Source organism: Seriola aureovittata, chromosome 6, assembly GCF_021018895.1.
Source record: "Seriola aureovittata isolate HTS-2021-v1 ecotype China chromosome 6, ASM2101889v1, whole genome shotgun sequence".
Taxonomy (NCBI): domain Eukaryota; kingdom Metazoa; phylum Chordata; class Actinopteri; order Carangiformes; family Carangidae; genus Seriola; species Seriola aureovittata.
The window spans coordinates 11,626,991-11,641,706 of NC_079369.1; the positions used below are offsets into that span (position 1 = coordinate 11,626,991).

Below are 14,716 nucleotides of genomic sequence, written 5' to 3' on the forward strand. Positions count from 1 at the left end.
TCTCTTCATCTCTCTGAAGGAGTAAATGAAGGCAGAGGTCATCCCTCCTCTCTTCCTCCTCTCTTGCTAAATTGGCTGCTTGTAGTATCCGTGGATAGCTGTAGGCATATAAGCCCCCTGCTCTGGAGAGCTAGTGAACAGACTTCCTGCTCATTTGTGGCATTTCTGTCTCTTCAACCACAGGCTTGTTTACCCACAGAGAGCAAGAGGGAAACCCTCATTATAAACTCTGCCAAGGTCATTGCAGTCACCACACCAATCTGTTGCCTTCAACACACACATGCATTTTTATTCAATCCGCTATGAAGGTACTCAGATATTAAAATAGACTGGAAAAAAAAACTGAAGAAATAATATCTTTACCCCAATTTCTGTCTTTAAGCCATTTCAAGGAGAAATATTCTGACAATTTAAGCCACACAGTTTTCCAAAGCTTAACCATCCCAATTTATTCTTGTTCTCAATGACAAACCAATCATGTCAACCAGTCATAATTTCCAAAAACAAAGAATTCCTGAGCCACCTGTCTTTGTTTTAGTTTGACTGGTGGAATGACTGTAAAGGTGTAACTGTATTTTTCTAGTGAGCCGCCATTTTCCCCAACTCCCCCCTTCCACTCCCTAAATCCCACTACAACCCTAACCTTGCAAAGTGAGTGTATGATATTGACGGTGGGATGTGCGTCCCTCCCTCCCTGTGCTCCGCTCCATAGGGGTCGACAGAGACACAGTGGCGTCAGGCAGAGCTCCCACAGCTCCAGGGCTGGGCAGAGAAGGGATTGCTGACACAGCCAAAGATGGTAAGGAGACTACTGCTGCCAAATGGATGGCCCAGCCATTTTACACACCCATGAAGTAATATGATCTGATATTGTACTGTGTTTACATAAATAAGCACTGGTGGTGATGCTGCTGACTGAAACAGTTGGAACTGGAGCAGAGAATCATGGATGGGGCAATAGACGGAGGGGAGGAGGGGGGACTGGGGTTGCAAAGGTAGAGGAAGTTGTGCGGAGATGAGTGAAAAGCTGCTGATATGTTCAACCTTTGTATATGCTTTTGAGGAAGTCAATTAATAATGTTGCACTCTTCTGTTTAGTATTTTCTCATTTTATATGTATGTATTGATGTTTTAGTATTTAAAATACATCCGTTATAAATCAATCATGCCATTTAGCCTTCATTAAGCAGCTGTGGGCATTTCTAATGGACCTCGGCCTCCCTGCAGGCACAGCCACACTCAAGTTGCTCACTGCTTTCCTGCTTCTAATTTCTCTTTCTCTACCTTATGGAGCACTCAAGTACCCTCTAAAATTTTTGAAGTAATATGTTTTTCCCATCGACTTTGCTCTGTAGCTTTGTAGCTTCAGCATTTTTTATTTATTTATTTTTTGACTCAGGCCAAATTGATTCGTCATTCTTAAGATGCCACTTTCAAGAATGACCTCTGAGTGTCTTTCAGCTTATAACAGCAACCATTTAGTCTGAATTCTATTAAACACCCTCTCACACATTTGTATCCTAACTTTCCCCACAACTGCACACAGTCTACATGTATTACTCTTAGCTAGAAGCCCAGCGTTGGCGCTGCATCCTACACAAGTAGCATTTTAACTTGTAAGTAGAAGAAGCTGCATCTTGAGGCTGGGAGCCAGCGAGGGCTGTGTGTTGTACCCAGTCAGCAGGACATGCAGTGAGTTCTGTCCACAGCACTAGGCTCCACAGTGGGAGAGCAGGGACAGCTAGAGTGCTCACAACCAACATGAAGTGGACTGCTGAGCAGCTCAAGTGCTGGTGGGCACGGACAAGGAGAGGAATATAATTGGCCACCGGGACTCGGCAGGTCCCTGTTAATTAGAGGCAGCCATTTTGGTGTAAAAACTCCTCAGAAAACGTCCCATGGAGTTGAAAGTCTCTCTGACAGAATGGAGCCCAGCAGGGAATGTAAACAGATTTAATAAGGCCCTCTCCAATCAACTCTGTTATGGCTAGATACTATTCTCTCATTTCACTCGGCTCTCTCTTTCTCTTGCTGCCCCTCTGTCTTTCTCGGTTTGTCTCTGTGTCTATGTTGTGGTAGTGGTGAGTGATTAGGGAAGGATACTGTCAAAAGAACAATTTGCATGCAGCTCTCATCTTGAGAGCTTTTAGACATCTCCCTGTCTGTTTGTTTTCTGCTGTAGGATTGGCCCATTGTTCTCTCTGTGTGTGTGTGTGTGTATGTGTGTGTGTGTGTGTGTGTGTGTGTGTGTGTGAGTATGTGCTCTTACACTCACTACAAATTTCACAGTGTGATTGCATGGAAGTCCGTGTGCGTGTGTGTGTGTGTGTGTGTGTGTGTGTGTGTGTGTGTGTGTGTGTGTGTGTGTGTGTGTGTGTGAAATGAGAGGATGGAAGCCGATTCAAGACATTTTGTTGGTGCTGCTCCTAAACAAATAGGAGGAGGAAAAGAAGAACACTGAATAATAAGAAATACAGCGTCATTTTAAAGGTCTTCTGAGGGCAGAGGTTAACTAAGATGTAAACTTAATGATTTAGTAATAGAATAGTTCTCTAACCAATCTCACTGTGTGGAAATAAATTGTGCAGCATCACACTGATTTCATGTAGATATCAGTAATCTTTAAACCTGAATAATAGTTACTATTGTGAATAATTATACACATTACACATTATTATTTTATCAAATATTGCCATATTCATCTAAGTATTATCATATTTGTAGTAGTTGTTTGGCAGTATCTCTTTGAATTCTGATAAAAGTGAAGTGATTAAAGCCAAGAAGTACACACATTTTAAACGTCTAAAATGGTTTTGAAAACTATTTCTGGACAAACTGGGAAATTTTTAAATTCTGCTTTGAGATATATTATTAGAACACAGGTCCAGTCTTTTGATAATCCAGAAATAGAGTGAAACACGACTCGTGTGCCGCTTTCTCCTTTGCTAAAACCAGCTCTGCTTCCAAGTGCAGCCTGTCTGCGTGTACTTTAGAATAGTTAAAAATAGACTGAAAGAGCTGAATGGTTGAACAGGGGGAAAGGGAGAGATCTGAGTGATGACTTTAAAAATTTGATTGAATCAGATGAAAGTATATTTGCATCTTAATTTGGATTTCAGCATGTTAGATCATTACAGTGCTCGTACAGCAACATCATGGGAGCTGCTCAAACGGGCATGGACATGGACAGACATTTTGCCAGGGACTTGCTATAGTTTATCCTGGCTGTTTATGCAGAATCAGAAACACAGCTGGTGCTAACACTAAGACAACACTATGTATAAATAGGGATCTAAAATCAGGGAAACATAATAAACGTTAACAAACATTATGACAACAGTCATTTTACAGTCGCCTGGTCAGTCAGGCATGATGCTCTCTATGCCTTTATAACAGCACCTCCAACTTCGTTCTTCTGTTTTTATCTTTTCCACCATTTAGTGATTAGATTAGTTGCGTCTACTCTTTCCATTTTTACCCCCTCATACACACAAGCAGGCAACAAAAGCCATTCATTTGCTAAAACACATGTTTTTTATGCAAATGTATGGATAATTTCACCTTGCACGGTGCTTTTGTTGGAGAATAATGTTCGCTCTGAATAAGCATTGTATTAAATATGTAACAGAGGGCTGTGGTAGAAAAGCAAAGTGCAACCTACGTCCCTCCTCCTCCGACTTTCACTCCTCACCTTTTTTTTTCTTTTTCTTTTACTGTGTTTTCTCTCACTTACAGCAAGCTCACAGTTCCTTTTTGAACACTTTGATCCTGAGACGCTCTGCAAAACCAGATATGAAAATGCAAACTTCTCTCTGTCACAGCAGCAGCATCAGCCATCAGATAGCTAGTTGAAGGGCTGCCCCTGTTGCTGTCCCCTCCCACAAACCTCAGCAGCTATCAGAAGTATTTAGTGTCTTCAGCAGCATTTAGCCGTTTACCCTCTGTATGTCTACTGTTACCTTTATTTCTCAGTGTTTAGAGATGTGGCATGTATTGTGTACAGTGTGTTCACTATATGTTTAGTCTGTTTTTCCATATTAGGCTTTAGCAATTTTTTGATTAAATGTTGCTGATAAATGACATTGGGATAAAAGAAGTAATTTATTTCCTACGTATTAAATAATTTAATGACAGCATAACTGTTCACAAATGTAAGCCTTCCTTCACTGAACACTGTTCTTCCTAAAAAATACTTTTCAGCTATTTCAGCACAATATATTTGTATCTGCATTCATTCAGAAAAATTAAACATAACGTAAACATAAAGAATTATTGAAATACCTGAAAAATCAAGGTAAATCCAGCCTTGATATAAAGCAGTCCTGCTCACTGATTTGCAATATTGGCCAAAAGTGACCTAATACATCCAAGATCTCAAAATCTGGCAAATCTGGCAAAAACTCTTGATGGTTGACAAATTTTCATACAATGTCTCTCACCATATATTTTCATATCACTGAAACCTACAATGTAAAAATGTTTTGAGCAATCATATACCATCCAGAGAGAGACAATGTGAAATGTCATTGTTCTTACTCTGCTGCTATAACATTTGAATCCCTCTCAGAATGTCAAGAATTAATTGTATGTAAATACCAAATCAGTGATATATATATATATATATATATATATATATACACAACAAACCTTTCAATTGTATTTTTTCAGTATCTGGAAACAGGCTTTTAAAGAACCTCTTCAGACTGTTGATCTGACTTAATGCAACAAAATCCATGCTTTTTAGAAAAGTAATTTTGGAGGAGTCTTGTATGCCTTGCTACATATTCAGTGTTCCAAATTGCTAAACACAGTACAGAAGCCTTTTCTAATGAATGCTCTCTGCTCTTCTTCCTCCCTGCCCTTTCTTTCCGCGGTTCCTCTCCTTGCCTCTCCCGCTTCCCTCCTCCTGCTGCTCCTCGCCCTGCTCCAGATCATCAGTAACATGGAGGCTCCAGTGACAAATGGCCCCAGCGGAGGAGGCACCACAGCCAACGGGCCGACCAACAACAGCCGCGGCTGCCCCTCGCCCATGCAGACTGGCCCGACAAACGATGACAGCAAGACCAACCTCATTGTCAACTACCTGCCCCAGAACATGACCCAGGAGGAGTTCCGCAGCCTGTTTGGTAGCATCGGCGAGATCGAGTCCTGCAAGCTTGTTCGCGACAAGATCACAGGTAAAGAATGGAAACTGTTTATATGATTGTAGTGCATTATTGCTATTTCTGTTTCCCAAGATATCAACTTTTCATGAACTGAAAAGATAATCTGCTCAGCCACCATATAATTTGAGGTGTATCCAGCGGGTCTTGAAAAGATATCCTAAACTCAGAGTTCATAGGATTGTCTCAACCCATACAGGAGCATTCTTTTCACTGAGGTAAAAACATGAAAATCACCAGTGAAGTCAGTAGTATAATATGTGATGATTTGGTCGTCCCCAAAGACAATTCCTCCAAAGGAAAGAAGAAAGGGAAAAGCAGAAGGTGAGCTACTATGCTGAGCTCCCGTAGAGCTGGAAGGGATTGAGATGCTTGCTTTCTATTCTCACAGTTTTAACTGGCTTGATCCTGGGGCTTTAAGACTGGACTTCCCTTTTGACTATAGCATCCTTTTGAAGCATAATACTCTACCTATACACGTAGTTATTCATTCTCAACAAACCACAGAAGTGAAGAGTGTTTGTAATCAAAATGTTAATTTATTTAAGGCTTCTGCTTGCCTGTCAGAATCTTTTTTTCACATATTTTTTTTTAATCTAATAACGGTAAAATGGGAAGAATAATAAAACAGGTGATAAGAGAGACAGACAGCTTACGTGCCTGTTTACATACTGCTAAAAGCTTAAAGGTAGGTGTAGACACAACAGTCTGGCAATACGGTGTGTGTTGAATGTAGGCACACATGGAAAGAATTCAGTATGACATGAGTATTTCACACGTCTACACAAGCCCGTGGTCCAACATCACTCCAAACGAATCAAGTGTTTCAGTGGAAACACTGCGTGCGTCGTCTTCCACAAGGAGAAATCCATATCTGCCCTCTGTGTGTGTTCAAGCGCTGCGGCTCAGCAATGCAGCAAAGTGCCACATGTTCTCCAGAGGTGTTTAAATTAAGCAGCACTTTGCGGTGCTAATCGTGGCTGTAATCTGGGCGTAGTGGCTGTGTGGGTGGCCATACAGCAGATGGATCGGGGGGGGGGGGGGGGGGGTAGCTCTGTGATAATGCTCCATAATGGCTTTCATTTTAGATCCTACTTACTGACACTCTTCTCCTGATAATCTCATTAAAGAGCACCAGGCAGGCAGGCAGTCGAGATCACCAAGCCTTTTTCGGATAGCAGGCAGGCAAGCAAGACAAGAGGAGTAAACACACACATACACAGATATAGAATCGCAGAATTAGATTTCCTGTAATAGAATAAGTACAACCAAAAGGCCAATAGTAATGAGTGTAAACCTGCGATGGCCACTGGCCCAGCTACTCCTGCCTCCTTCTGCTTTCTCGTTCTTTGAAGCTTATTTCTGCAGCTCCATGTTTCCTCTTTAGAACCATCTTCCTCTTCCTCCGTAATGGGCCACAAAATGGAGCCTGAGAGTCAGATACACGAGGATAATGGAGGATGGTGTGTACAAAAATAACACTGGGATACCACATGCTATCATCATCACCATCACCATGTTCTCTCTCCGCCCGATTTTCCCCTTAAGTGTGATTTGCCAGGCAGCAGTGAGGAACCAAGCTAACAGCAGATATTTGGAGAGACTTGAAAAACGAACAGAATTGCTGTAAACCTGCTTGGGTCCTAAATGGGGACTGTGAGAGAGGTAGAAATGTTTGCTCGCTCACTTCTAAAGCATTTAGGGTAGTTCTCTGCTCTACACTACAAGGTCTCTCTGATGACTTAGCATCAACGCAAAAAGTTATAAATAAATCCTGCCCTCCCTCCTTGTGGTGTATACCTGTTTCGCTCTCCCATGGGTGCAGTTTCCTCGCGCAAACTTTTAGGCTAACAAAGCAGGGAATGCCAAGAGACTTCATACTCTCTAACAGTCATCCAAATCATTAACACACTAGGCCAGGATTGTGAAGGGGAGGGGTAAAGAGAACACCATGTTTTGAGGCTGATACATATACATGCACCCTTTCTTGTCTGTCACAAATATCTGCATGTCGATGTAACAGGGATCCATTTCTGCTGTTTCTTAAAATCGTCTGATTAAGTCAAGACTCATACAGTGAAATCTATTTTTTACAATGTTGAAATTTCTGAATGAAATATTTGAATATGTCTGGAGGACAGTTTGTGTTCTGTAGCTACACATTATTTATATTGACAGGTGTAATGAGACCCTGCTGCCTTCATGCCTTCAAATTCTATTATGCAGTGTGAAGAGCATGAAGAGTATAGAACAAAGTTTAAGAATATAAATAAATTCACTGAATTTTACAAAAATAGTTTGAATATTTTATGACTACAAGACTGAAGTTTTCCACCAGTGAATTCATTGATTCGAGCTGTTTTTGTGGTGTTCTTACCGCAACGAAGAGTGGTTACATTTCACGTTTCACGGCACTTCTGTTTCAACTTTATTATTTCAAATGCAGACAAATCCACTCAAGCATTCATCACTATTTGTTTGCTTACATCTCACGATCTGTTTCCCATCAGTGTTTGCGTCCTGACTAACCTGTGATCATTTGCTGACAAGGTGTGAGCACATGAGCCTTTCAGAGGCAGGAGAGACAGACAGGTCCTGAGCGTCCTCTCTGCTTCCTGTGCACTTGCTCCTGTCAGCTCTGATGACGCCAGCGGTGCGTGAGGCTTGGGTTGGTGCGGGCAGGCGTAGACACTCCAGCTCCATCTGTCACCCTGGCTGAGTTCAGCTGGTACTAAAGCTACCTCTGGGTGTCTGTCTTGCTCCCCACACGCCTGCCTGCCTGCCTGCCCGCCTTCCTGCCTGCCTGCCTGCCTGCTTGCACAACTACCTCTGCCTGGTGCTCTCATAACACGCCAGGGACATGCAGGTTAATCTTTTATTTAAGGCTAGCTTACACGCACCTAGCTGCAGCCCACACACACTTGCACATAAGCCTCAGGCCTGCACCTGTGAATTTACTGTCTTTTAAAGAGAAGATACATCTTAAGCATTTAAACAGTTGTTTGAATTAAGTGTGGATACTGTAAGAGCTTTTACCCTTTCCCTCCTGCATTCCAAGCAGAGAGAACACGACATATACAAACGTCAAGGGCATGATGGCTTTGAGACACTGCGCTATAGATTGTTCCACTTACAGCGCTTTCTGTTCATGCTTTTTCTTTCTTTACAGGAAGCAGAACGTCTGTTTAAGCTGAAAATTGCCGATATGAAAGCTCACATCTTGGGCAACAGTGAAAGCAACCACTCCTTACTGAGCTGTTAGTAAAAAATACACATACCCTCGTGGAGAGCTTGGAAAAATTAATGTGGACCTTGCAATATACTGTATCAGCACTCAAGAACAGCTACACATGCCCATGCACACAGGCATACACACACACTCACAAAGAAATGGAATTGACTGATCCTTGTCAGTAAGTCATTTTTCGGGATCATTTTTCTGCATCAGCTGCATTTCTGCTGGAGAAATGAATGCATTTGTTTTCATAATGACATGGAGGAGAAGAAAATAGCTTTTCATGCTGGAACAAGAATTGATTGCATTCGGGAGGGAAGTGGTGGGAGGAGGAGGGGAGGGGGGGGGTTATATTTATATGGACAACCCTTTTTCTTTTTGCATTCTCATGTTGCGCCAATAATTACAGTAGCCAAAATCTCAGTAGCCCTATTCTCTGGAGATAGATGGGATATTTTACTTGCTTGTTGAGTAAACTAGCTGCTGTGTGTCAGCCCTGTTCTGGCTGCCTGTGTTACCTTTCTCTTCAGGTAATCATAGCATTTGCTGATTGACAGCCTTTAGCAGCAAACTCTACTCACCTTGTAAGAATAGGAACAGCATATTTTTTTGTTTATGCAGATGAAATACTTCTTATCGCTATATCAAAGCCTGTAAAGACATCATCCTAAAGCACACTGACTGAAGCCTTTTGTGCACACTACTTTAGTCACCTTCCATGTGTTGGTTTTTATACATGGAATCTGGGGAGCTGATGCAAATCATAGTGACAATGTAGCAAGCCAAGCAGATGTTGGCTATGAAAAATAGATGGACTGTGATGTCAGCTGTGGAGTAGTTCAAGCTGGAGCACCTCTGACAGACAGCAGCTTCAGTGCCATGTGAAAGCCTGCTGCGAACCCAATTCTTACATAAGGACAGGTACGCCTTAGTCATATACTGTAGGTGCAAAAAACATCTCAGGTTTGCTGGATTTGGCTTGCTCCGCACGCACTTCCCTGTGGTTCAGCCAACACACTTCCATTAGTTTCATTGTCGTTCCATTTCTGTTATGGAACATCAAGTGCGCCCACAAGTATTGCAAACATAAAATATGCATCTAACCCTGATCTGCAAGGACAGATGGGTGGAGCTTAGCTCCCGCACATGGCCTGTCAGTCTAACGTGGAGCAGATCAAATATTCACCAGATAAACCTCAGTTTACCCACATTTCACTGTTGCTACTGAAATATACATTGACAACAAGCTCAGGAGCAAACCTGATTCTCTTTGTACTTCAGATTGCAAGGCGAGTTGTTTTTCACATCATTACTCGAGTGATGGGAATAAAACTTGCTATTATTCCTCTGTTTGTCTTATGGCGAGACCCATTCACACCTTCCAAAGCACCTAAACAACACAAATGCAATGTTGCTCTGTATTGTTTTTACATTACATTACACACTTCTTAAATCCTTACTGAAATCATGCTGCAGGAGATCTGGTGCAGTGTTTGTATCTCACATACAGGCTGCATTTATCTGAACCTAAAATGGGCTGAAGGCTGAAGATAGCGTGAACAAAGCTGACAGGGAAAGAGATGAAAAAAGGATTTGACATCTCCAAAGCCAGGTATTAAGAGAGCTGCCAGGCTCAGAAGTGCAGACACAAGCAGGCAGATACACATTAAAGTTTCAGAGTCCCAGGTCCCAATAATGTCCTGTCTCTCTCCTCATAGCACCCCCCTTAAATCTCCTCCTCCTCCCTCTGCTTAGGACCCAGAATTGGACATCCTGAGAGCTTGCTTGGGTGCACGGCTCCTCCTGTGACCCTCACTTCAGACTGCCTCTGTCCCCTCTCATTCCACTCTGTGTGCCCTTTACATAGAACACAGAGGTTGTGAGTGTCCCCTGTGTTGGCCTCAGATCCAGAGGCTGAATGTGCCTCAGGGCTGGTTCCTCGCCCTCCAACCCTTCCACTCTTGAGTGCACCGTACCTGGGCAGGAGAGAGCCAGACAGTCCCTTTGTCCCCAGCATGTGTGCTGCAGAGCTGAGGGTGGTTGACTGAGGTCTTGTGGGCCTGTTCACTCTGTGTGCTCTCAGAAGGAGCCCAAGCAGGAGCAGCAGGGTAAGCACTGCAATCCTGACGTGACAGTCAAATCTTAAAGGGGCTTCTCTGTCTGTCAGCTTGCCTTGTATTTCTCAGCTGCACAGCCAGCCAACCAGCCCACACACTGCAGGCTGTAGTCCACTGGCCCCAAGGCTCAGGGAGCCACCACGAGGGGGTGGTTTACTTGTGTGTGTGTGTGTGTGTGTGTTGCTTGTCCCTGAGCTTTTACGTGGGCAAGTGTGTGTCTATGTGTGTGTGTCGGTGGAAGCAGGGCCTTGGGAACTGAGAGTGGGAGCCTCCTGACTGCAACAGTGGCTGCTACCTTGGCAACCCAGGAGGGAAAGATGTGTTGAATGAGTGAGTGGGAGAGGGATCTACAGTAGATGCGTGTGTGCGGGGGACGTGGCTCTGTTTATGAATTTAGTTATTTAAACGGGCTCAATACATGCCATATGATAGGCTCTAACTGTACTGCTAGTATTTGAGGCACTGTAGTCCTTTGTTCTCTTAGTGTTTATCTTTTTTTGCAAACTCACTCAAACTCCCTTTTCCCAGTTCTGTGGAGTTGACCCTCTTTAAGGTAAGTGAAGTGTATTTTGACGTGAAGCTGGTGACAGGGCACCTTTTCAAATGTTGGGGAGCAAAAACAGCACTACCTCAAGTTGCTGCAGCAGCAAGGGGCAAAACGTCAAAGGATGGGAGAGGATGGAAGCAGAGAGTGTGACACATTTATTTTGACAAATTGAAATGTTTTTTTCTCCCCTCCACCTCATCTTAAAATGTCGCTAAATTTAAGACTGACCGAATGGATTTGCTTGTTTCTGGGGAGAGGAAGCTGGTCCTCTCAAGGTGTGTTAACATCACCGGCTCATGGCTCTGATGATCCCTGCACGCTGCAACTCCCCCCCCCCCCCCCCCCCCCCGTCTCCCGTCCCTCACCCGTTTGATGCTTCTGTCCTCCCATGACTTCCAAGTGACAGGCTCCACTGCTGACAGAGTGTGGGACTGCGGGAACAAGGAGAAATGGTTTATAGATAGCCTTTAAAGGTTCCTTTACACTGATCATATTTTTATTAGATTTTTCATTGTTACACTGCATCAAATTCATGCAGACCTTTTCCCATTCGTTAGGCAGCATTTACTTTACAAATGTCTTATTTCTATGGAAATATATAAACTACACAGGAAGAAGACAAAGAAATGAATTATTTAAAACAGAATTTGAACAAGTTGGCAGTGGTATCACCACAACAGAATGCCGCTGCTCCAGCTACAACATTATAATATCTGTTTTGACAACATAGTGTCAGCAGTTCAAATTAACTTTTTGACTAATAGCTGCACTCTTTCAGGGAGAAGCATTAAGAACAATAGATTGCAGCAAGGTACGAGGTGAAATTGAAGGTTTTCATTTGGTAGCTACCACTCTAGATCAAAGAGCCTATAGTGTGTTGTGTGAGCCTTGCCTGATGATAGCAGGAGATGAAGATGCTTTCATGTCTGCAGTACAGTGCTCTTAGTCACATAATACAACAAAAAGGCACAGAATAATGACAGGCAATATGCAACTGAGTCTCTTACTCTGTGTACCTTATGGCATATGATTGCGTACTTTACTGGGCTCCTCACGTGTGTATTCACATGAATATGTTTAACTTGATTATATGCCTGTAGAGTCAGTGTAGCTATGCATACATCTATTGTGCTTTTGTTTGTGCCTATTTATGTAGCTGTATGTAACTTGCATAGATACATTGTGTGTGAATTTTCACTTGCATCCTCTGGTGTGTGTGTGTGTGTGTGTGTGTGTGTGTGTGTGTGTGTGTGTGTGTGTGTGTATGCGCGCAGAAGGGGGAAAGGAAAGGTGAAATTATATAGTGGGGCCGGCAGGCAGGACACCCGCTCGAAGTACACTCATTTTCTCATCTCACACGTTGGGCAACCTGCTGTTCCTAAGGACACAAATAATGGCTTAGTCATAACACCACACTAACACGCCAAAGAGCTACTCACTGGAAATAGCAGTGACCACCTCCCTGTACAATTTATGTCAGATTGTACAGAAGGTCTGCCAAACGAGTGGAGGTGGGCCCAGATTAGCCTCCACCTCCGTTCTCCCCCACCCTACGTGGTAAATCTTTTAGTGAAACTGGACATGTGTCACAATATGATAAAGTACTGCAGTGCTTTAGTGGTATCTAAACCCATACAATATTTCATGGCTACTTTTGGCAAATGTACAAGTGCATACACACACTACCCATACAATCTAATATCATTAACAAACCCTAGATCTTAAATTTATACTTAGTGCATTCAGAAAGTACTCAGACCCCTTCCCTTTTTTTCACAGAATTTAGAAATTTTTGCAAATGTATTAAAAAGGAAAACCTGAAACATCACATTATTATACATATTATAAGTATTCAGACCCTTTAGTCTGTATTTAGTTGAAGCACCTTTGGCAGCGATTACAGCCTTGAGTCTTCTTGGGTATGACGTGACAAGCTTAGCACATCTGGATTTGGGGATCTTCTGCCATTCTTCTCTGCAGATCCACTCAATCTCTGGAGCCTGTAGGTGGACAGCCATTTTCAGGTTTCTCAAGTCAGAGCTCCTGCTGAGCCGCTCATGGACATTGACAGATTTTATCCCTAAGGCACTTCCACCTTATTTTGGCTATATGCTTAGGGTCATTGTACTGTTGGAAGGTGAACCTTCTGCCCAGCAGGAGGACCTGAGCACTCAGTACCAGGTTTTCATTGGTATCTCTGTACTTTACTTTGTTCAGCTTTCCGTCAACCCTGACCAGTTCCCCTGTCCCTGCCACTGAAAAACACCCCCACAGCACAATGCCACCATCGTGCTTCACTGTTGAGATGGTATTGGGCATGTGATGAATGGTGCCTGGTTTCCTCCAGACATGACGCTTAGAATTGAGGCCAAAAAGATCGATCTTGGTTTCACCAGACCAGAGAATCTTGTTTCTCACAGAGTGAGAGTCATTGAGATGCTTCTTTGCAAACTTTCACTGGCTTCCGTCTGTCCAATCTGCCATAAAGCCCAGATCAATGTTGCAGTGATGATTGTCCCTCTGGAAGTTTCTCCCATCTCCACACAGATTCTCTGGAGCTTAGCCAAAGCGACCATTGGGTTCTTGGTCACCTCTCTTACCAAGGCCTCAAGGAAGAGTCCTTCTTCCATGTAAGAATTGTGGAGGCCACTGTGCTCTTGGGAACCTTCAGTCTAGCAGAAATGTTTTAGCAGCCTTCCCCAGATCTGTGCCTCAACACAATCCTGTCGATCCTGGCTCTGCAGGCTGTTCCTTCCACCTCATGGCTTGGTTTTTGCTCTTATATTCATTGTCAGCTGTGAGACCTTACATAGACAGGTGTGTGCCTTTCCAAATCATGTCTAATCAACTGAACTGACCACAGCTGGACTCCAGTCAAGATGTAAAAAAATCCTAAAGCTGATCAAGAGAAATAGGAGGCACTTGAGCTAAATTTCAAGTATCATAGTGAAGGGTCTGAATACATATAAAAATGTGATATTTCTGTTTTCCCTTTTGAATACATTTGCAAACATTTTTAAAATTGTGTTATGCTATTGAGTGTAGATTGATGAGCGGGAAAAAAAAAGAATTTTAGCATAAGGCTGCAACATCTCGAAATGTGAATGGGTCTGAATACTTTCTGAACTGTACTTCACATAAATCACATTTGGGGGGCTTTATTACAAGACCTCTGCCATCATTAAATTTGCATAATTTTTTATTAAGAAGCGCCTTTTCATTGCTGCCGAGCATTTTCTTGAGTCGTTACAACTGTTGTAGAATTTGCAGGACTGACACTGTAAGCAGCTGACGAATCAAAGGCAAATGAATATCTAACCTCATTAAAAGGCCATTATGAAGAGCAATGCATCATTTGGGTTCTTGGTTTTAATTGACAATTAAAATATATAAGTTAATGTAGCCATTAAACTAATTGATCAGCACAATGCTGATTTTTCTGTTAGCTACAATCCCATTAGAGGCTATTTATCATGCATTTTTAATGGCTTCTCTATATTGCTTCAGATGCAGTACTTTCTCAAGTAATTTTTCTGTCATTATGAAATACCAGTAGGCAGTATCTGAAAACCACAGAGAGATTTTATAGACAGACTTTTCTCAAGCAAAACTGTCTTTTTAAAGGATCGATTCATGTGACAAAGTTTTGAAGATG

The 14,716-nt window shown here is 42.7% G+C and overlaps 1 protein-coding gene across 8 annotated transcripts in view; it reads left to right on the forward strand.

Moving 5' to 3' along the window:
* The window catches only part of elavl4 (ELAV like neuron-specific RNA binding protein 4), a 78,415-nt gene that overhangs the window by 29,376 nt on the left and 34,323 nt on the right, over positions 1-14,716 (forward strand). For 7 of the 8 annotated variants that reach the window (XM_056378134.1, XM_056378135.1, XM_056378137.1 and 4 more), the window contains 2 exons: positions 713-799; positions 4,931-5,177. In XM_056378134.1, coding sequence (XP_056234109.1) covers positions 713-799; positions 4,931-5,177 — 334 coding nt within the window. The remainder of the gene's footprint in view (positions 1-712; positions 800-4,930; positions 5,178-14,716) is intronic. The other variant, XM_056378141.1, reaches the window with a different exon arrangement.